The sequence below is a fragment of the Crocodylus porosus genome, unplaced genomic scaffold, assembly GCF_001723895.1.
Source record: "Crocodylus porosus isolate Cpor-Errol unplaced genomic scaffold, CroPor_comp1, whole genome shotgun sequence".
Classification (NCBI taxonomy): domain Eukaryota; kingdom Metazoa; phylum Chordata; order Crocodylia; family Crocodylidae; genus Crocodylus; species Crocodylus porosus.
Window position 1 is genome coordinate 58281111 of NW_017728950.1, and position 22593 is coordinate 58303703.

Consider the following 22593-nt stretch of genomic DNA (forward strand, 5'->3'; position numbering starts at 1 on the left):
AACCGAGGCATCCAAAAATATGCAAGACATTACCAGGAATGTTAAAATTCCTTTTAGTAGCAGAATTGACCTGATTCTTTTCTGGATTAGCCTCAACCGTTTCTTTTTCTTTCTTTAATAGATACCATAGTAACAGTTAAGTGAATTATAGAGCAACTTTGTGTTCATTTTGAATTGTTCCATCACAGAGTTTTTAAATCAGTCCAGGTAAGGATTTAGTAACAGAGTTTGTAAATCAGTCCAAGTGTGGATTTAGGCCAAGTCAGGCTGGGGGAAGGGGGTCAGTCATAGAATCATAGAGCAGTAAGACTAGATGGGACTTACTGCTCTAACCCCCTGCCTGAGGCAGGATCATCCTTATCCAAACCATCCTATACAAATCCATAATTTAAACTCCATCATAAAACCGCTGTCAACCCTGACACAATATAAGACCTATCTGTCACAGGTAAAGCGGGGGACTCACAAAAGCCAATGTTCTGCTTCTGTAATATGCTCAGGAGATCCTAGGTAATAGTTCTTCCTGATGCCAAATATGGTGATTGGTCTGACTGAGCAGAGGGGCAAGACCCTCTAGCCAGGAACCTCCACCTCTAAGTCCCAGCAGGAGCATTGACACATCCCGGTCAAAGTTCTCAGCCAGGGCTGCAGCCAACACTCATGATGGCAATTCTGTCCACTCAAGGAGTCGTGATGAATTGAGTCATCTGGGCAGAGTTTGAATCAAGATATACCTTTTTTGTGATGATAAAACAACTTTTAAATATGTGTTTTTAGAGTAATATGGTTGCAAGATACCAAAATATCACTGTTGTAAAGTTGACTTGCTCCATTTTACTATTTTATGTCAGTGGAGCTTTGATGATTGTTTCCAAACATTTTGATATTAAGGATTACTATAGTAGATTCTTTTACCAGCCTGTTCTGAAGTTTTTCTAGCTATATAAGAGGAGACCAGTAAAAGGTCTTACCACATTTCTAATCTAAATTAGAAGCATATTTTAAGACGCAATATTTTCTAGTATTATTCTTTTTTCTCTCGCATCCTACTCAACGGAGATGTGCTAGTCTTTCTGATATTCATTGTCTCTTCTTTTAATAGGGGACAATATTTTAGGTATGCTACAATACCTAGCAACTTCAGATAAACTGGCCAGATCTTTCGAGTATCAGCATGGAAATACGGTCTTCTTTGATGTGCTTGGCCTCTTTGTATTGGCATATCCTGCTCGTGTGGGCACCGTCATAAACTATATCGTAGCAGCCATTGCTAGCCTTTATATAGGCAAAAAATTACTGCAGCCCAGAAACAAGGGTAAGTCCAGTTAACCATGTAACTTTTTTTCCCCCTAATTTTAACAGTAAACAGGAGCTCTTATGATTTAAAAAAAAAAAAAAAAAGGTCAGCTGATTTTGCAGTTCTGTGTTTAAATGAACTTTGAGAAATGTATTATGTGGTCTGTGGTAATTGTTTTAGAACTCCTTGGATTAAGGTACTCCTTTTGGAATGACTGTAGTGGTAAAAAAAATTGTCTTAGGTTCTGAATCTTTAACATTTTCAGATCCATCTGTGTACAGATGGCTGAGTAGCTTCTCTTTTTTTCATGAAATATTCAATTATTTTTTTCAGCTGGAAAAAATCTAAAGTAATTCTGAATCATTCAGTATCCAGTTCTTTTTATATTTAGTCAAGTGGGTTGGGTTTTTTAAAGTGTTATCTATACACAGCAGCAAATAATAAAACTAAAGGAAATAGAAATGACACTATAAAAGGTCCAGTTAAGTCTGAAGGTGTATTAATTTGGAGACAAGGAAACCAGCTTTTAGTTTTAAAACAAAATGAAACTCTAGGTAACTATTCTCTAGGGGAAATGCAAAAAGCCAAAATCCTCAGATTTTTTTTTATACTTTTTTTGTTTGTTTATTTAGGCTGTGGGAAATCTCTCCAGGGGGAGCTAAAGCTCACTTGACATCTAATTATACAAAAGATTTGTCCAATTTAATAGAAAATCTTTCAGTGGCAGAAGAATTAACTGAATGAATTTTAGGCTCTGATTCTGTAAAAGAATCTTAAATGGGGGACCCTGAGGCCTATTCTCAGTCATTTAAGGCAATTAAAATTTTGGGGTGCTCAATTAGGATAGAGATTATCACAACTACAGGATGCAGTGTGTAAAATGATGTGTTGAATTGGAGCTTACTGTTTGTTTGTTTTCTCACCCATAGCTCTTTCCTACATAAAGGAGTTTTCTGTTGCATTTGGCTTAATGCTCGTGAGCTGGCTCTCCACATCGGTGACTGTCGTTATTGTAGCACTGTTCATTTCTCTCATTGGGCAATCTCTTTTCTGGTATTCCCACTTCTATGTCTCTGTCTGTTTATATGGAACTGCAGCTGTAGCTAAACTAATCCTTGTGCACACATTGGCAAAGAAGTTTTATTATAAGGCAAGTATATTTATAGTCTACTGCTTGTTGACAGAAGTTAAAATAGGAACTGATATTACTGGTGATGGGGATGGATTTGAAAGAGTTGTAAGAAGTTAACACTAACTTCCAAGTAGGTCGGTTTTATCTCAGAAGATGCATAAAGATTTGTTAGCCTCGAAGACTTATTTGAAGGAGGGTTTTTTTCTCTTTTTTAAAGGATAGGAATTGCCATATTGAACTACAGTTTGGTTAGTCTGGTATTCTGGTTCTGACTGTGGCCTATATCATTTGCTTCAGGGGAAAGTGCAAGGACATTATAGAAAGCTGGTGTGGGATAATTCAACTTTTTTCCCCAAGGTACACGTTAGGGCTCAAACTATCAGAGGTCATGATGAGATTAGTTTTGGGTCCTGAAGCAAGAAATTTAATAGTCTTTTCTATGTTCTTAGTACTTAAATTCTGATAAGTACAGATATTCTTTTTCTTGTTATTCTTTGAACCTCGGAAAACTTCTGCTTTCAAATGACATCCAGGCCACAACTATTGCTTTTGTTGTTAATATTTATTTATTTATTTATTTACTTTAATTTTACCTTCTTAATTTCCTGAATGTGTCCTATCGGTCTCATGAGACAGGGAGAATGGATGTTCCCAGTATATATCATTCACTGATTTATTTACTTCAGTCATATCCACTTGTTTTTTTTCCCCCATGCTCGTGATCATTCTCTTTGTCCTTCCCTGATTTTCTAGGTTTGCAATATCTTCAGTTTTGTGCTATACTGCCTAGTGCTATATTCTAAGTGAGGTTGCACTATTACTTGGGCCTGTGCTGCCCCAAAAATTCCTGGCAGGATAAGGCCACTTAAGCCTGCCCAACTTTCCTTGTAGGTCTCTGGAAGTGGGGGAAGCTGAAACATTTTGGTCTGATATGTGGTCTTGGAGCTGGGGCTGCCAGTCAGCTGATTGGCCATCTCAGCCCTGGAACCACACTGAAGTATAGAACTTCCTAGCTGCCACACCAGCATACAGTATACACCCATTGAACACATTGGGGCAAGCCACTGGCTCCACCCTGGGCTCCACGCCATGTGGGCACCCATGCCTCCCCCCACTACACTGTTCCCTACCCACCCACACTGCAGAGAAGCTGCCCCCACCCCAAGTTGCACCGCGCAGTCCTGGGCTCACCCTTGTTTCCCGTGGCTGTGCCATACTGCACTGCTCCTGCTGCAGTAGGGTCAGGCAGTGAAAGCCAGAGGAGGGAGAGGAAGCCTGAAGACTTCAGCTGTTCTTGCAGCTTGAGTGATGGGAAGAGTCACAGATGGGAAGGAGCCTGAAGGCTACAGCTTAACCCCCTGTGGGCCACAAGTTGGACAGCCCAAATATTAAGTTAAAAATTGAATTTCTTTATTGAAAGCATTAAATCTTACAATGTGTGGCCTTTATGCTAGGTATGTTAGGTCAAGCTAGTCAGACTTTTTGTTTCTAACAAGTATCTTACCCTGTTGTAACATGTGATGAATCATGATTTATTCTGTCTTCTGGAAGTTCTGCTCTATGTAATGGCATGAAAATTCCTGGAAGCTGATCTATCTTTTGGCTGTCATAGGTATCTGGCTGATTTAGAATGTAGTACACTTTAATGCTAATGGCTTAGTAACTCTTGAATTCATAGAATTATAAAAAAAAGGGTTGGAAGGGACCTGTGGAGGTCATTTGGTCTAATCCCTTGCTCAAAACAGGACCATCCCCAACTAGATCATCCCAGCCAGGGCTTTGTCTAGCAAGGTCTTAAAAACCTCCACGGATGGAGATTCCACCACCTCTCTGGATGACATGTTCCAGTATTTTACTACTTTCCTAAAGAGAGTTTTTCTTACTATCTTACCTAAATTTTCCTTGCTACCACTTCAGACCGCTGTTCCTTGTCTCATTTGCCACCACTGAGAACAGTCCAGCTCCATCTTCTTGAAACCGCCCTTCGGGTAGTTGAAGTCTGCTATTAAATCTCTCTTCAGTCTTCTCCTCTCCAGACTAAATAACTTTTAATTTATTCTGCAGCAGTCTAGGCATCTCTAATACCATTTTGTCTTTTTTGGGTTAGATCTTGATACTATAAACCTTTATTTATACAGATAGTCCTTTTTGGCTAAACCTATTTGAAAGATTCTTAATTGCCACCTGTGCAAATGGTTCTTTAGCTTTGTACACGTGGCCTTTATCCCCACCCCCTTCCCCCATCTTATTTTAAAGAATTTCCCAATTGTTTTATGGGTCTTGTGGGGCCATGTTAATTTTATAAATGAGTATATTCCCAGACTTTATGTAAAAGCATCAGTCTAATAGCATGCACAGTATTAATACACTACATACAAAGATATAGCTACAGCTTCTGTTGAAATTTCAGTTTGGCATATATTGAAATGTTTTTAAACTCTCAGTTAATAATGCTCACATTTAGTACCAAGTACATGCACACATGTTCATAACTAAATGAAAGGACGTTATCTGTTTACAGAAATAAAATGCAGTGTGTATAAATTCATTCTTGTGGAAAATATCTTTCTGTTTATGATTCTCTGTTCCCATTATCTCCATTCTAATTTTTATCCCCTCTAATTTTTATGTATTTGTTGTTCGTTCTGATGTCCTGTAATGTATGGTTATCTAGGAGTGTGTGAAGTGGGCTGTATTTGATTTGGATTTGGCCCAAATCGGGGACAGTGATTTGATTAATTGATTTGGATCACTGTCCTGATTTCAATTGGCTGAATCCAAATCTGAAGATTCGATGCTGATTCTCTGAATCAGCGATTCGGCCATAGACACAGCTTTAAATGCTTTTTCTACGTACCTCGAGGTACCAGGTGCGGCTTGTGAATGCTGCAATGGTGGGGCAGATGGAGCGTCCCACAGGAGCACAGGGGGAGCCTGTGTGCTCGGCAGTGAACCTGGACGTGGACTAGAAATACTTCTAGTCCACTTCTGGGTCTACTGCTGAGTGCTCAGGGGGCCCCCACTGCACCCCTCTGGCTCAGCAATCAACCCTGGAGGGACCCCAGGTACCCCTCTAGACCTAGGAGGCACCAGTCGCCGAACTGGGTGTGTATAGGGGGGCCCCCCTAGTGCACTCCCTAGTGGACTCAGAAGTGGACCAGAAGTGCTTCTGGTTCACTTCCGTGTCTGCTGCCAAACATGCTGGAGACCCCCCTGCCCTCCTGTGGGATGCTCCATCCGCCCCACCATCTCAGCGTTTATGAGCTGCCTGGTACCTTGAGGTATGTAGAAAAAAAACATTTAAAGCTGCGTCTATGTCCGAATCACTGAATCTCTCCGAATTGATTCAGAGGGTTCTGATTCGATTAAGAGAAATTAAAGCGTCTCCTGATTCAGTTTGATTCCGAGATTCGGCCACTAAATTGGGCCAAATCTCCGCTGAATCAAATCGGCCACCAAAGCTTTGCAGTCTCTAAAGAGTGTGGTGGCATGTTGCATAGGAAAGGATATATGTTAGCCAAATAAAACTTGAGCTGTGCATGGGCAATGGTTCTAGTGGATTACTTCAATAGATTTGATACGTGAACTGTTCATGTTCCGCATTCATTGTATTTGCTTTTTTTTGGTTGCAGAATGCAAATGAGCAGTACCTGGGGGAGGTGTTCTTTGATGTCTCGCTGGCTTGTTGGTCTATTGCATTGGTGGTAGTCACTCAGCTGGGTCTTGGCTCTGCATTTGTATGTGCAATGTGGGTAGCATTTCCTTTACTCACAAAGCTAATGGTCCATATGGAATTCAAACAAAATGGTAAGGACTCTTTTTTTCTTTGTTCCTTTTTGTTCTTCCAGTATTCGGAAACCTCAATCTCAATTTTTCTGAGTTGGGGCAATGTTTTAGTAGTCATTTAATATGACCTAAAATAAAGATTATTCCCAGAAATTTCTGAGAGAAACACAAATTACTTTTCTGAGCTTTAACTAAGATTAGTCTAAGCTTATTGGTCTTCTTTCTTTCAGTAACAGTTACCTTAAGCTATGGGCAGCTCTGAAGTATGGAGCTATGTAGAAGTAGCTTGAGTCATATACTGTGTATCAGTGTAAACTCAGATAAACAAACACCATGTTCAGTTATGGTCATTGGTCAGATATTTGAATGAAAAATGGGACCAAAATCCCTTTTCTGGTTATGCATATTGGTTGGGACAGAAGTCCACTTAATTGTTTCACAATTTAAGTATAGTATGATGGTGACTTTCTGACCGGGGGCAGGGTGGGGAAGGGAGGAAAGAGAGAGAGATTAGTAACAGATTAAAAATTTGGATCTCACAGTCTAAAGATTATTGCTGCTTTTTCTTTTCTCCCCTTTAGGTGCCACAATTAGATTTGCCATGATTTATATGCTGGGAATGCTTATTCCATACCTCTATATAATGTACATCATCTGGACAATATTTGAAATGTTGACTCCCATCCTGGGGCGAAGTGGGACAGAAATTCCGCCTGATGTAGTGATGGCAGGCCTTATTGTGAAAAGTACTATAGTTTTGTCTTCCTATTTTGTAAGGAGGCTTTTTCTTTTAACCTTATGATCTATATATACAGTTTTTCTATTTTGTTTTTTTAAAGAAATGTTTGAAGTCACTGTTGTCTTAATTGTTGTTTAAAAGGCTAGGCTGTCACAAGAAGCTCCTACAAAACCAGATAAATGTTCACATTAATGTGAAACTAGAGTGATTTTAGTGCAGTTGATTTGTAGGTACTTGATCAGCCACATTCTCCTGTGTATAAGAATGCGTTGCATGTGTGATGAGACTGCCATATATACTTGAATCCAAAATGAGCCTGAAGGCCCCCCTGTTCCCAGGGTAGGGGGAGCCCTTTGTCTTGGATTCAGGTTGAAGCCAGAGTCAAAGCTGCAACAGCTGCCTGCCTCCCACAGCTTCTGTCATCCCCCCCTTCCCCTGCCACTTACTGTCAGGTGTGGCTCTGGCTCCATTCCTTTCTGGTGCATGGAGAACATAGTAGCTCCAGCTCCTGCCTGGCTAGGCAGCGGCATCTCAGAGCTGGAGCTGCCACTTGCTGCTGAATGGTGGGACAGACTGGCAGGAGCAGGGACACAGGGGATAGGGCACAGGTATTGTGAGGGCAGGGAGACAAGGGGGCTGCATGCCCCCTTGTGTTTGCTTACTCTGCTGCAGCAGTTTGGGAGGTCAAATTTAAGATGACCCTCCAATAATTAGGTTATATATGTGTAAGATTAACCTTTACAAATTTTCCATATCTAGAATCTAATTACCGGGCGGGGGGGTTGTCTTAAATTCAAAGTTGTCTTGGATCCAGGTAGACAGGGTAAGTTAAGTTTGAGGGAGTTTTAAATGCAGAAAATTGTAAATTGTTACTTGAATAAAACCAACATGGGCAGAATACACAAGAAAATACTTATTATAGTATCTTTGTGGCTAAGAACCATGCAAGGGGAGAGTGTGCAATTTAATTTTGAGGCATTTTTTATGTCAGCCTAATGGGAGTTGAGTATAATTTTTAAATGTGTCACTGAGCAGGATGGATATAATTGAAGAGTATTTATAAGGCATTCCTCATTGCCCTCTGATAGATTTTCTTGGGAAATATTTTGTGTTTTTTTTAAATCATGCTTGAAAATGCGTAGAAGGGTGCATGTTATTTTATCAAATCGGTCTTCTAAGCTGGCAGGTGACGTTCCGAAGTCTTGCATCACGTTAAATGGTAGTTCTGAAGATAGTGAAATGTCCTCTCAAGTGCATAAAATTATTTTTCTTAAAAGTATACTAGTAATATTTCTTGTTAAATGTAGTATTCTTTTAACTATGGTTTCCTTTATTCTCTAGCTAAACTTCATCTACCTTTCTAAAAGTACAAAGAAGACTCTAACAAGTTTAACTACAGTATTTATGGTTACATTAGTTCTTGTTTGCAGTGGAATCTTCTTTCCATACAGTTCTGATCCAGCTAATCCAAGGCCTAAACGAGTCTCACTCCAGGTAAGACAAGCCTTATATCATATGTGGCCTTGTTCTTTTGTAAGGTAGTAGATCAGTGGTCTCCAAAGTGGGGTGCGCACATCCCAAGGAGTGCGTGAGATGATCCATTGGGGTGCGGGAAGAAAATATTAGGACTTCTATTTATATTTATTTTTTATCTAAAAAAGAAAGAAATTAAGCTTTACTAATATTTAATATATGGATTGACACTGGCGCCCTCACTCAGTCCGTATGTCTGACGGTCACGTGTCACGTACAGTATGCGAATAGTACATATATATAATTTATAAATAAATAAATATACATATATTGGGGCTCAAAATTTTTTTACTGATAGTGGTGCTTGATCAAAAAAGTTTGGAGATCACTGCAGTAGATAATCTTCTGTCTTGCCCTGTGAGTAGTGTTGAGGTTGTCTAGCAGAAAGGGCCTTTGTACTGCTCTAACTATCGCTGTATGAGTGTCTGTGCAGGAAAGTGTTTTTGGTCAAGGCCTGAAATAGCACTTACTCAGCACGTAACATCTCTGAGGATGGTGAGTACATTGCATTTTCCATAGAGCTAAAGACTGCCTGGATGTGATAACATACAATTCAGGCTTCAGTTGTACTTCCTTGGTTCCTAGAAGCAAACTTCTGTTTTAAAAGTCTCGATTCAGTCTCTCATTTGGCTAAACCTTTTCTGCCTCTGGTCATCCCAGATAAGCTTCTGGTATCTTCTCTCTTCTCCCTGGAACCAGATAGGCTTCAACCAGGCTGCATGTTGCACTCTAAGATTTACTGCAGGTGTGGATGAGAACTGCTGCCTTTGTTCACGGGCTGCAGTGCTGAGGACCTGTGGTAGCATACGTTAGAAGTGCAGTCTTTTCCCTTCCTGGTGTGAGAGGCTCAGACCCAGTCCTATTCCGTATCAAAGTCTTTGCTTCTGTTGGTCCCAAACATGCATTATATCTCAGGAGTATGATCCTATTCCACCTTACACAGATGCACAGTTTTCCCATTCTGGCAATGGGTAACCTTATGCAACTCCAAATCGTGATCCTGTTCCACTTGGACAAGCACACTGTTCTCTCCTCCTTTCTATGGGGGAGCCTTATGTGCTTTTCTTGTTGGAATCCAGCTCCCTCAGAGGCCTAACATAGCACCTGAACTAGCACATTGGACATACTTTACATTGAAGTCAATACTGCTGCCCATCAGTAAAGGGGTATAGGAAGAGTATGGCCCAGTAGTGTAGTGGGTTAGGGCACTTACCCAAAAAGTAGGTGACCTGGATTCTAATTTAAAGCAGCTTGAACTCCCAAGTTTATAGGAAAGTGTCCTAATCCTTGGGCTGTGGGCTCAACTGGGTTGAGGGTATCTACTGTGCTTCTAGTTGAAGCCTGGCCACATTGCGGAAAGAAGGTTAAGGGATGTTGGGGCCTGAAGAAAAGCTTGCAAGATAGAGCCTGCCTCTGGAGCCCAGTGAGTAGGGCCATTTCCTGTAAGGGTGGAAGCTCTAGGTTCTGATCTTAACTCCCAATGCTCTTTGTGCCATTTATCCAGTGACTAGTTGATACAAAATGCATAAATGCAAGTGTCAGCAGCCAGATCTGACCCACAAAGTCTTTTAATCCAGCCAGACAGGGACTTTGGTGGCACTGAGTGGTGGGAGGGCCTCAGCAACAGTCACATTTCCCATGAAGGGAGAAGCAGTAGCAGTGGGTGCTTTTCCTATTCTGTCACTGGGAGAAACAGTAGCAGCAGATGCTTTCCTCATGCTGGCACTGGGGAAAAATGTGATGGCTGTGCCACCTTCCTACCAGCCTGCTTCTGACTGAGACTGGGTCAGTCTGGCCCATAGCCTTACAAGGTTGCTGACCACTGAATTAACAGCATTTGTTATTCAAGTTATTTGCTATGGTTTATCCAAGGGTGCACAGCTCAGACTTGGAGGGCCATTTGCAAGGATCACTTTCCAATGGGAGGCTGTCACTGGTGGGAATGGATTGGATACGAGCCAGCAGCATGTCTACAAGCAAGAAGCTGGATGGCACGTGCAGGCACACTCTCAGATTAATGAGCTGCTGCACAGTAATGGCATAGTTTGCAATAATGAAATGTAATTTAGCTTTGTTTTGCTTTTGAAATCTCTTTAAAAAGGATTGAGAAATAAGTGAGTCATTTGACAGAATCATGGCGGGCCACTGGGATTGTCCTTGGAAGCTGTAACCCTTGTTTAGGCTTTGACTAGGCCCAGTAAATACTGGTGTTTTATAAAGGGTGGTGTGACGGGGTCATATGTAAATACATGGCAGCGGAGTCTTTCAATGTCAGGAGTTTTCAATCTTATTAGCTATGAGCTTGTACCCCTTGGAAAAAGCCAGTTCTTAGTTTTCTGTAGCCAATAAACACCCAAAAACACAAGCAAAACTAGTAGAGCAATTCTTCTATTGCAGAGGACTCGGACCACAACACAGAAGCATGTTTTTAACATTGTGGTTTCCTATTTGAAATCTCGTCATTTATCTTGTGAATCATATGTAGGTATTTGCAGACCTAACCTTTTGAACTGTGGCACCCTGGTTGAGAATCACTTCTAGTTGCTATGATTACAAGATGTGGGGGGCATATAAGTAATTAGATTGAAAATTCCTTTAATACCACAGGAGATGCTTACAGTTGGTCAAAAATTTGTGGGTACTTGTGCAGGCCAGCGGTAAGCCATGTTTGTCAACGATGGCCCAGAATGACCTAGCTTGGATCTGAAACGGGCGGGTGCTTGGATATGCCAGCTGCTGCTACCGTTGCTTCTCCCCACCGCCGAACTGTGACATGGGGAACAGCTGCTGGCAAAGCCTATCTCCTCCATGATGAAATGCCACCAAAGACCTTGATGTCACAGGCTGTGGGTTGTCACCCCGGTGTAGGGCGTCTTGGACTTGGTTCATCCAAATAGCCAGATGCCTGATAGCCTTTCTGCTTATTTCTTGCTCTTCCAGCATACGAACAGAAGATTTCATGGTCTAGATGGAAAGTTGATAAAAAGTGATTCTGGAATATGGATTAATGGGAATGACTACACTGGAATATCTCACATCACTGCTCATATACCTGAACTCAATGAAACCATTAGAGCTCCTTGTGAGGAGCAGGCCCCTCACTGTGGCTTTCCTTGGATGCTCCCTGTGCATACTTTCTTCAGGTTGGTAATAATGCAGCCTCTTTTTAAGAATGTTGAGGATTTAATACCCGAACATTTGGAAGCTTACTTCTGTAGGAAAGGAATAATACAGCAATTTTCGTAATGGGCAGTTGCACTATGCTGTCTCTTCCACACTACAGTAGACAACAGGAAGCTTAAGAGCTGGCACACGAGAACTAATGTCATGTCCTCGTACACAAATATGGGTAGCATTTTGGAAATCCCCCAAATCTTTACTTTGATTCTCTTGTAACCTGTGTTACATTAAGTTGTTGGACAGTTTCAGTTGAAGAAAGGGAGATAAGGAATGAACGCATAATAATGGCAATTCTGCTCTTCATTGAATGGCCATGTAAATGTTATGACTGTGGCTTTCATCTTTATCGTTTTCAATATGTGACTCTTGAATATTTCCAGTTAAGACATTATGGCTGGCTCTGCTCTTGTGCTCAACTGGTGGTGTTTACCTCAAGGTGTTGTATTGAGTTTAAAATGCTTTGTGTTACAGAAAGACCTGGTATCTTCCTGCTCCAAAACTTTTTCTAAAAAGCCCTGTTCATTTTAAACTTCTAAGCAAACAGCGAACGCCTTGGGATTCCACAAAGTTAACTTTTGAAGTATCAGGTGAGTGACAGCCTCTAGGTTGTGAATCAGTGACTGCTTATAAAGCATGCCTAAATGCAAGTGGCCATCCCAGGAATAGGGGAGTTATTGGGACTAATCCACAACGGGGGACTTTACAGTATTCCGGGCACATGATGAAGCATATTGACTGTGTTGCAATTGGAAACTGAATGGATCAATACATTGTATATTTATTTTGAATGATCTGTTGCCTTTTCAGCTATTTATTTATTTACTGAGGAATCCAGGCTTTCAGTTTGCTGAGGAAGAATGTGAATTTTCTCCTTTTAAAGGAGAAAATCCCAGGAAACTGCTTGGGCTGCTTGGGACTGGGGGAAGCAGGATGCAGGGGGCACCACATGCATGTGTGTGCGTGTGCATGCATGCACTTGGCAGCCAGACAGTGTGGTGGAGAACAGCTCCCATAGCTCCCTGTAAGTAAGTCTATGGAGCCATGAGGAGCACAGGCGACATGGTGGAGAGGGAGAGGGGAGCATATGCCCCCTCAGATTTATGTGCCCACAGCATTGCAGGACCTCTCCAGGTAGGAGCCACCTCTATGGCCCAGTAAGCAGGACCCGACTGGGAGGGAGTGCTGTGCCACCACGGCCATGAAGGTAAGGTGCTTCCTGCCCACTTGGCATCAGCAGGGACACAACACTGCACTGCCATCACTGTGGTTCACGTTGGTGGCCGTGGTGGCACAGCGCTTCCTTCTCTGCTGGGTCCCGCCTGCTGGGCCGTGGAGATGGCTCCTGCCTGAAGCTGGTCCAGCCAGGCCGCAGCCCTGCGGACACAGAAATTGGAGCGGGGGGGGTCACATACCCCCTGCCCCTTCCCCATGTGTAACCTGTGGGGCCGGCTCCACACACATTGCCTGTGCCCACACCTCCCCCCTTCTCCATATACCCATCCCCTTCCCCATGCTGGTGGGGGGCTGGGGTGGGGGACAGTAGGTTGGGAGTGAAGGGCACTGGCAGGGATGAGGGGGCTGTGGGGCGGGAGTGACGGGCACTGGCAGGGCCAGAGGGGAGAAGGGCCAGGAAAGCACTGTTTTTTCCATGATAAAAAAAAAAAAAAGTCAAAATCAAATGCCAAAATTATGTAGGTATTTAAGAATTTATTTTATTATAATGATTGGGGCAGTGGTAGGTTTCCACATTGCTTTAAAATTGTAAATATATCACTAAAACATTGTGTTCAACATGTTCACCTGCTCAACTCCTTAGAGAGCTGTGGGAGCTGCTCACCACCATGCTACCTGGCTGCCATGTGCATACATGCACATGGCACCCCCTGCATCCTGCTTCCTGCAGCCCCGTGCAGGCTGGAGCTCTTTGGCCTTGCAAGGGGAAACTCTCAGTTTCCCGGGTTTTTCTTTAAAGGAGAAAAATCTACGTTTTTCCGTGGCAAACAGAAAACCTGGATCCCCAGTTATGAAATAGACTTAAAATAAATAAGTGTGGGTGTAGGTATGTATGTATATACATATATACTTGTACAGGTACTCCTCACTTAATGTTGTAGTTAGGTTCTTGAAAAATGTGACTTTTCACTTGGCATCATTTTGCTTATCCAGTTTCCCATAAGAATTAATGTAAATAGTGGGGTTAGGTTCCAGGGAATTTTTTTTTGCTAGACAAAAGACATTATATATCTGAATCTGCAGTCCCCTACCCCTGCTCCCCCATGCTGCAGCCTCAGGCAGGGTGGCTCACCGCTGCCGTGTGCACTCGCAGGGGGGCAGTACGAACCATTCCCCCCAGATCTGTACATGGGGCAGGCACAGGCCCAGGCTGCAGACATGGGCTCCCTTCCTGCTTCCCTGCTCCGGGACTGCAGCCCTGCAGGCATCACCAGGTACAGCTGGGGACAGCGGGGCTGTGTAGGGATCTCCTCGCTGCTGAGAGCTTCCCCCACACCCCACCCTGCCCTGGCAACATTCCTCCTGCACCTGCTGCTGCTTTGAGGGGCACAGCCCCATGCTACTGCCCTCACTGCAGCCCCACAAGCAGGAGGAGCATTGCTGGGGCAACATGGGGTGAGCAGTAGCAAGGAGATCCTCACATGGCTCCTCTCCTTCCTGCCGCGCCAGGTCATGGAGAAGCTGACCTGCGCGTCCGCTTTGAGAAGCTGCTCACCGCTGTTCTCTGCTGCCCTGCTTCGCTCCCCTGCAACCTGGGGTGGCAGGGAGCAGAGGAGCCGTGTGGGGATCTCCTGGCCACTGCTCTCCCTGTGCTGCCCCAGTGATGCACCTCCTGCCCAGAGGGCTGCAGTGGGGGCAGCAGTGCAGGGCTGCACCCCTCAAAGCTGCAGCATGTGCAGGCTAGGACAAGGTAGGAGCTTGGAGCAGCGAGAAAATCCCCGCATGGCCCCACTGTCCCCAGCCATGCCAGGTCATGCCTGCAGGGCTGCGGAGGTCCCAGCGCAGGGAAGCAGGAAGGCAGCCTGTGCCCGCAGCCTGTGCCCACAGCCTGCCCCACACACAGATCTGGGGTTGTAGGTCCTCCATGCCCCCCAGGAGTGCTGCAGCAGGGAGCTCGCCCTCCCCCGGATGAGTCATCCATGGCCCCATCCTGCTCCCCACTGGGGCCCTGCAGCCACGCATTGTGGCCCTGGGCCCCAAGTCCCACCCGGCTGGGTAGCAGCCCCAGCCCTACTCAGCTCCCTCCCTACAGGGGCCTCAATCCCTCTCTTCCCCTCCCCCCCAGTTACCTGCTGGAGCTGCTCTGCAGGCTGCCTGGGGCCATGTACATGTCCATGCAGGTGGCACCACCTTCCCACTTCCTCCCAGCTCCCTGCAACCATATAACAGAAAGTTGCGTGACTTCAAATGAGTGTGTTCTCTAATAGATCAGCAACAAAATAACAAAAGAACATTAACCGGGATGACATTATGTGAGGAGTACCTGTGTGTGTGTGTGTGTGTGTGTATATATACATATATATGTGTGTGTGTATATGTAATATATAATGTGTGTGTGTGTGTGTGTAATATATATATATAATATATAATGTGTGTGTGTGTGTGTGTGTGTGTGTGTGTGTGTATATATATATATATATATATATTTTACTTATTTATATATAAACTTTTATTTGTGTGTGTGTGTGTGTGTGTATACACACTCTCCCTTTGTTTTGCTGCATATCAGTGAGTGCAGCTTCTGCTATGGAAAAGGGAACTGCTTGCTTTTTATCTTATTTGAAGATGCATCTGGCAGAGCACAAGATCTTGGTACAAAATGAAATTCAACAGGTAATTGGGACAGAGCCAACTAGAATTAAGTTCCGGGTTTTTTTTCCTTCTATCTTCCTCCCTCCATAAATACACACAGATCTGTTTTCCTGTCTGTTGTAGGTCCAAGTCATATGTCACTTTATGTTCGACCACATGAAGGGTCAACATTATCTGCATGGTCTCTTGGAGATGGAACTCCTGTTGCTAATGTGAAAGGAGATTACTTTGTGTTTTACTCTCATGGGCTGCAGGCTACAGCATGGCACTTCTGGATAGAATTGACGGTAAGGGTGATGAAATTTTGATCAAAATTAAATCTGCTTTGTTTCATAAGATTAATACAAGCTGGTGATATAGAAGACCCAATTTGTCATTAGGTCTGTCTTCTCAGGACTGCTATAAGCTTATTGTTCCCGCAGTACATATATTTTAGTGTACTTTCCAAGAAATTTGAAAAACCTGAACAGATCAGACTTCCATTTTTTTTTTCCTTCAAGTAGATTTGCTTTAACAGTTTTCAAATCTCATTACAATTTGTCTAACATTTTAGCTTAGATTTATCCTTTTCCTGATCCTGTTTTAAAGCTAATCCTAACTTAAAACTGCTTTGTACTGTTCTAAATAATTCCTCCTCGTGGACCCTATTTGTTTAATTTGGGAAAGCAAAAAGGGGAGGAAAAAATTACAGATTGTCTATAAATTTTCTTCTGTTGTTTTCAGCCTGATAAAGTGATCCTCTTATCAGTTCCCATTATCTTTTGAAGTTCAGTTGTACCCAGGGGGGTTCCAGTGAAGCCAGGGGAGCCTGCTTTAGAGTTAGAGGTGTGCTGGACAAAGATAGTTCAATGTGTGTCTGAATGCTTGCACCAGATTGAGCTGTTGAAGAGCTCCTCAGTCTTGCAGCTCTGTGTGATAGACATGCTTTGGGAGCTCAAGTCAGTCATTTGACTCCTGTATAAAGTAATCATAAATAAGTTACTTTCAGCACGGTGTCTTGAATTTGGAACTCGTCCTGTGGCTAATGTGTGAGATTATTTTGTGTTTTACTCTCATGGGCTGCAGGCTGTTTGATAGCCAGGCTTTGGGAGCTGAACTCTTATCTAAACATAAATAAGTTACTTTCATTTAAGAAGCAGGACTTGTGGTAGAGGTGATATCTTTTATTAGACCAACTAGATTTTTGCAAAAAAAATTCTTTAATTGCCACTAGACCAATGTGGCTACAACCTAGATATTTCACTTTCATTTAGGCAGGCAAGGTTCTTTGGGTAGATGTGATATCTTTTATTAGACCAACTAAATAGTTGGAAAAAAATTCTTTGCAAGCTTTTGGGCACAGACACCCTACATCAGGCATAGGAAGACTTTCCAGATCTAGAATGAACAAGGTGCTCCTTCACCTCTGCTGGATCAATTTAGGTGTCAATGTTTAAGGGAACTTACAACAGCTTATTAGCAACTAAATGAAAGTAACGGTTGTTGGTTGTAGCCGGGGTGGTCTAAGCATACAGGCAGGCGAGGTTCTTTGGGTAGATGTAGATCTTTTATTAGACTAACTGAATAGTTGGAAAAAGTTCATGCCTGACAACGGGTGTTTGTGCCTGAAAGCTTGCAAAGAACTTTTTTCCAACTATTTAGTTGGTTTAATAAAAGATATCACATCTACCCAAGGAACCTTGCCACATCTGCCCAAAGACTAACACAGCTACAATCAACCACCCTTACTTTCATTTAGTTGCTAATGAGCTGTTGCAAGGTGTCTTAAACATTGACACCTGAATTGATCCAGCATGAGTGAAAGAGCAGCTTGTTCATTCCAGACCTGGAAAGCTTTTGCTGTAACTCCCAGTAACTGAGTACTCTGGCAGGATTGTTTCCTTTCCCTGTGGATCATGCCAGTCACTTCAAGGACAGATGCAGCTGAGTTCTGAGTGTGATTTAACATGTGCAACTCATGCAAGTTGGTGGTCATGTGCTTTACAGAGCAGAGTTAGATTCCTAACTCAGTTGTAATATTGGACCAACACCTGTAATCGTGTGGATTCTCTTACCTGAGAATCTGTAGTTTGCAAAGCCTCCTCTGCTTTGTCATGAAAGATTCTTTCACGTCAAGATTTGGCTGGTATCATTGAAGACATTGAGAGATGTTTTTTTCACTTTTGAACTGTGGCTCTTGGGATTGAAGTTGCTCATGTAGAATGTTACCAAGCTTGCAGGAAGAAGTGGCCCAAGTATCTGGATGAACTATATCTTCAATGAGAGGGGATCAAGGGTACAAAGTAACACTTAGTAAACTTGGCATTGCCCTTTCTCACTTTCAGGCTACAGAAAATCATTCTGATGGGATAGTCTCTCTCGCCATAGCAGCACATTACCTCTTTGGGGAAGATCACAAGTCACCTCAGCTGCATGCCTTACTGGAAAGATTTCCGAACTGGACGTTCTCTTCTGGCTGGGACTGCACCTATGACTACTTTGTCTTTTAGTTTTCCAACAAGGCAAAGATGCAGATTCATTCTTCAGGGACAAGAAAACTTTGCACATGTCTGAAAAATACTTTGGTTATGAATGGTGTTTCTGTAGCAACTCAACTACCTAAAGCAGGGGTGTTCCTGCTCCCTCATCCTCATCCTGCAGGCAAGTGCTGCTCTCCTGCTGCCAAATTTCTAAACCCATGGGGAGCCCTGAGGGCTAGATAATGTGGCTCTATGTGCCGTATTGGGCCTGCAGGGCCTGATTCCGGTGTGCTGGTCCAGGTGGAGGTGCTGATTGAGGTGTGTGGGACCTGATCTGGCCTATGGACTGACCCCATGCAACTCATCCGGTCCACAGGCCAAACGTCATAACACCACTGACACGAAGGGTAATTGGCCCTCTGTCCTGTTGCTGTAGCCCTCTGGGGCTGTGGGAGAAGGAGATCCTTCACATCATATGGAGCTGCAATTCTTCCATTTTTCCTACTGAAATGGTAGTGTGGCTCTAACTTGGAAACTGTACTTGAAGAAGTAACTTTCAGAGTAACTCACCAGGCATTGTAGTGAGGGACTCTAAAGAAATTTGCAGGTGTCGTTCAAAATATTTCCATTCTTTAAATACCTATGTACGCTCCAGGAAATTATGCACAGAAAAACTCAAAATTATGCAAAATTAATTACTTTTATTTTTTTACAAATTAAACTAAGCACGATTTGAACTTTCTTTAGAGATATGCAGGTACTTTGGATGGGTGGGGGGATTTGGAAGGTGTGTGTGTGTGGGGGGGAGTTTGTAGACAGATGGGGATGTGGGCATGGGGGGTATGTGGGCAGGTGGCAGTGTTTGTAAGAGTTTGTGAAGGAATGGGAGGTTGTGGGGTGGTGGGGAGAGGTGTGGGAGGGGTTGTGAAGGTGTGTGTGTGGGGGGGGTGGAGTTTATAGGGTGTGGGTCCCCCACCACACATGCCCCCTGCCATGGTACAAGAGCCCTTGCTGCTGGCAGCTTAGTGGCAGCAGGCCCTTGGGGAAGTCATGGCTGTGGCAGGCAGAGCCTCCAGTGGTGTGCACCTCTGGCTAAGTCACAGGGCTTCTGTGTGCTGGCACTGAGACAGCTCAGCCTGCTGGTGTGCACTTTTGGGCCAGACCAGGCTGGATCTGTCCCATCGGGCTGGGCAGGCTCCATGCCTCCATGTGCAACTTCCCTCTGTAGTGCTATAAGCCCCACCTGGAGGCATGGAGCCAGCTGGCCCAAAGAACTCTGCATTTGCTGGCAGGGTGAGGGAGGGACATCACATTTCTTTTTGACAATAATTCAGAGCTGTCATTAACTAGAGCAGGAAAAAAGGTAAAAGGAAAAAAATAGATTACATAAAAGAAGAGCAAATGACAGAACAGGACTTTCGTAGAAACGGAACTGATACCAAGAAAAAATGACAACAGATTGACTTAGAAATAGGCACTCCCTTTCTGCCCCCAGGTTTAAATTAGAAATTAATTGTTTTATTGCTGTAGTGAAACCCATGTGGCCAGGTACTGCTCTGTTCTTCCTGAGCCTTTTGAGGAAAAAATTATGTTTCTGCATAGAAGATGCCTCTAAGAAACTAGTTGCCAACAACTATTCTTTTTTTTTGGTGTTGTGCATTATGTTTGGGGGTTAGTGGGAAAGAAGGAAGGTGAGTTTCTTTCTTGTAAGACTGTTTTGTTCGGACTTCATAATTGCTTGGTGCTGGCCTTGCTGCAGCAGAAATGGTCCAAATTAAACACTTTACTCCATAGGTGAATACTGCCAAATTGTATGTAAAAGAAGTCTCCTTGCATACACTTTGAAGCAAAGCACATAAACACCAGTACTGTGGAAACTTACATGGTACATGGGCTGAAATGTAAGGACTTCCGTAGTGATTTGCAGTGGCCAGTTCTTCCTGTGATCAAGTATTTTTTTACTTCTCTCTTAAATTGTTTAATAACACAAATGGGAAAAAGTCCAGTGTGGGATATTACATGATCAAGGTCCTCACAGACCAGTTAGAAGATCCAGTTGCCTTCGCTTGTGTATTGCACAGAAAAGAGTTAAAACCAACAAAAATGTTACATTAACATTGGTAGTACCTGGTCTGAACTGCACAATGCTGTGATTGTACAGACGCATCTAGAATACGTATTTAATAATAAAGAGGCTAATGGTTATCCATGTGGTTTTGCAGAAACATGAGCCTTAATATTGACACAGTTCCTTTATGTGCATTAAAACTCAGCAAATGCACTAATTCATGCTGTGCTTACACTAGAGTTGACACAGGTCTGCATGGTGAAGAAATAAGATTGTAGAAGAGTTACTTACAATGCCGTCCCTTATTTTTGAGTGCCTGTAGTGTAAGAGCTTTAAAAAGCACAAAAAGACTGTATTGGTAGCCAAAAGATCTAAATGTTAGAAATGTCCAAACTTCAGCAAAGCAATAACTTTTGTTGGGGGGGCGGTTGAAACAATTTTACAAACTTGGGATTTGCCTTTTAGTAAATAATGAAATTACATTGTTTAGGATGTTTTGATCCCTACTGTAGTTCCTACTGTATTAATTAAAAAAAAAAGAAGTGTTCAACATGCTGATTCTGTTGGAGGCAGAGCTGGGCTTGTGGTTCTTGTTTTTGGCATTGCATTTGAGACTAGGTACTTTATTTAAGCTTTGAGAGCGAACTGCTGTTTAACTTCTTCTGGAACTAGAGGTCCTGCCAAAGCCTGGCATGATGAAAGAATATTAAAATAATCTTTGCAAAATGTGGGCGTGAAATGAAGACGGGCTGTTTTGTAGTGTTGTTAGGTGAGTGCGTTCAGTGGAGGGGGGAATAGAGGTCTGGAGAAATCTTTAGCCACAGATTTAAGCTTTTTGAACCCCCTAATAGGTACAAATCAAATATAGTTCACAGATGACAGAAAGTGAGGGATCTTTGTGTGTTGGCTGAATAAAAACTGAAGATTGTATAAATAGGCAATTTCTTCATATGAAAATAATTCTATATATGGAGTTTACCTTGTAATGAATTTAGTCAGGCTTCTGGCCTACTTAACTAGGAAAACAGACAAAGACCAGAAGAGCTGATACTGCTTATTTCAGTTACATGTTCTGAGATGAGGAATCCTGAATGCCTTATTACCCTGTGCATAGATGTCCAATTAAATAAACTTGTTTTGGTTTCTCCAAGGTCTTTTTTTTTTTTTTTCTCTTTATCTATCTGTCTCAAGTATAAATATGCTTGAAAACTTGAGAGGAGGAGGATTCCTTTGAAACAGACAAGTGGGTGATTCCCCTTGCTATATGAAATCCTCTCTGTGATCACAATATAGCCCTAAATAAAGCTGGCTCTGTCAGTTCTGATTCAACCACAATGCAAAGCTTTTAATTTTTTAATTTTTCCACAATTTGGTGCTGTGACTCAGATAGAGACACCCAGAGTGATCAACTGGGGGACACATCTCTTCACTGAAGCCCTGGCACCAAACCAAGTTAAGAGACCTTTTGAAATCTCTATTGGGGCTTTTCAGTGAGAGGCTGTCTCTGTGTCTTCCTGATTCACTGCTTGAGGCTCACCCTACCCAAACTTTTCTGCCAGAACTGTCAGACCCACTGCGTAAGTAGTAACTGTGAATAGAAAGAGTTAAGGTTAAAGACTCTGTGTTGCTGTTGTCAATGAAAGTATTTCCCCGTGTGAATTGAGTGAAGTTCTGTAAAGAACTAGGAGGTCTCTCTGAGGCCAGGAGTGGAAACTTTGTGCAGCCGCCCTGAAGACAACAGATTTGTTCTGTGTGCTCTTCGAAAGCAAGGGTGCAAGGTGGAAACTCTTAAGAGTGTGAGTGTTTTCCATGATAAGCATTGACCAAGGCTGATACGAAAGAAATGCCCTTGAACCTCGTGCCTAAACGCAGAAATTCCCTTGTGTGAATTGAGAGTATGAATTGAAAATTATGAGCCACTGACTAGGTCTGAGACTAAGGTTGGGTTCAGCTGCCCCAAGGCTGTCCAAAAGGGCAGTTTTGAATGCAAGGGGGCCCAACTGGAACCTCATGACCCAGTGGACAGGCTTACCCTTTCCCCACCCTCATAATGAGCCGTGTCTAACCATGAGTAACTGCATTGTGTGCTGTTATTGCAGTGGAGTCTTGTCTTTGGACATTAGCCACAGCATCTCTGTGCTGCTAGCAAGTCTCACAACCTGACCGGACACCCTCAATAAGCCATTCCTGTATGAAAGACCTGTGTGAACTGAGTTTAAAGATATGGGGAGCGGAAAGTCTGAAGACATATCTGCTCTACCAAAAGGGACTCCAGTATTGTACGTGTATACACACTATGGCCATAAACGTTGTAAGTTTCTAGACAAATGGAATGGGTATACCAGAGATGATTTTAGCCGGCAGTTTCCCCTTGAGGGAACATTTGATTTAAGTAAAATTGTCCATCTCTGCAGAGACCCTGAGTTAAAAGGCAGTAATGTACCACAGACTCAGTGGGACACATTTTTTGATTGGTATGGAAAAGCTTTCAAAAGACATCAAGAATCTCAAGTTTGGAGTCTTAAGGACTCCCAAGAGAAACTGAAATCTCAGATAAAGGAATTAAAACAGAAA

The 22593-nt window shown here is 43.0% G+C and overlaps 1 protein-coding gene across 1 annotated transcript in view; it reads left to right on the top strand.

Annotated features, from left to right (window-relative positions):
• Positions 1-18743, top strand: part of ERMP1 (endoplasmic reticulum metallopeptidase 1) — a 31350-nt gene extending 12607 nt beyond the window's left edge. The window contains exons 8-16 of the mRNA XM_019554746.1: positions 1103-1315; positions 2227-2447; positions 6062-6236; positions 6797-6987; positions 8296-8448; positions 11428-11630; positions 12139-12254; positions 15616-15779; positions 17817-18743. Of these exons, the coding sequence (XP_019410291.1) occupies positions 1103-1315; positions 2227-2447; positions 6062-6236; positions 6797-6987; positions 8296-8448; positions 11428-11630; positions 12139-12254; positions 15616-15779; positions 17817-17981 (1601 nt within the window). The 3' untranslated portion in view covers positions 17982-18743. The remainder of the gene's footprint in view (positions 1-1102; positions 1316-2226; positions 2448-6061; positions 6237-6796; positions 6988-8295; positions 8449-11427; positions 11631-12138; positions 12255-15615; positions 15780-17816) is intronic.
• Positions 18744-22593: the final 3850 nt, after the last annotated feature.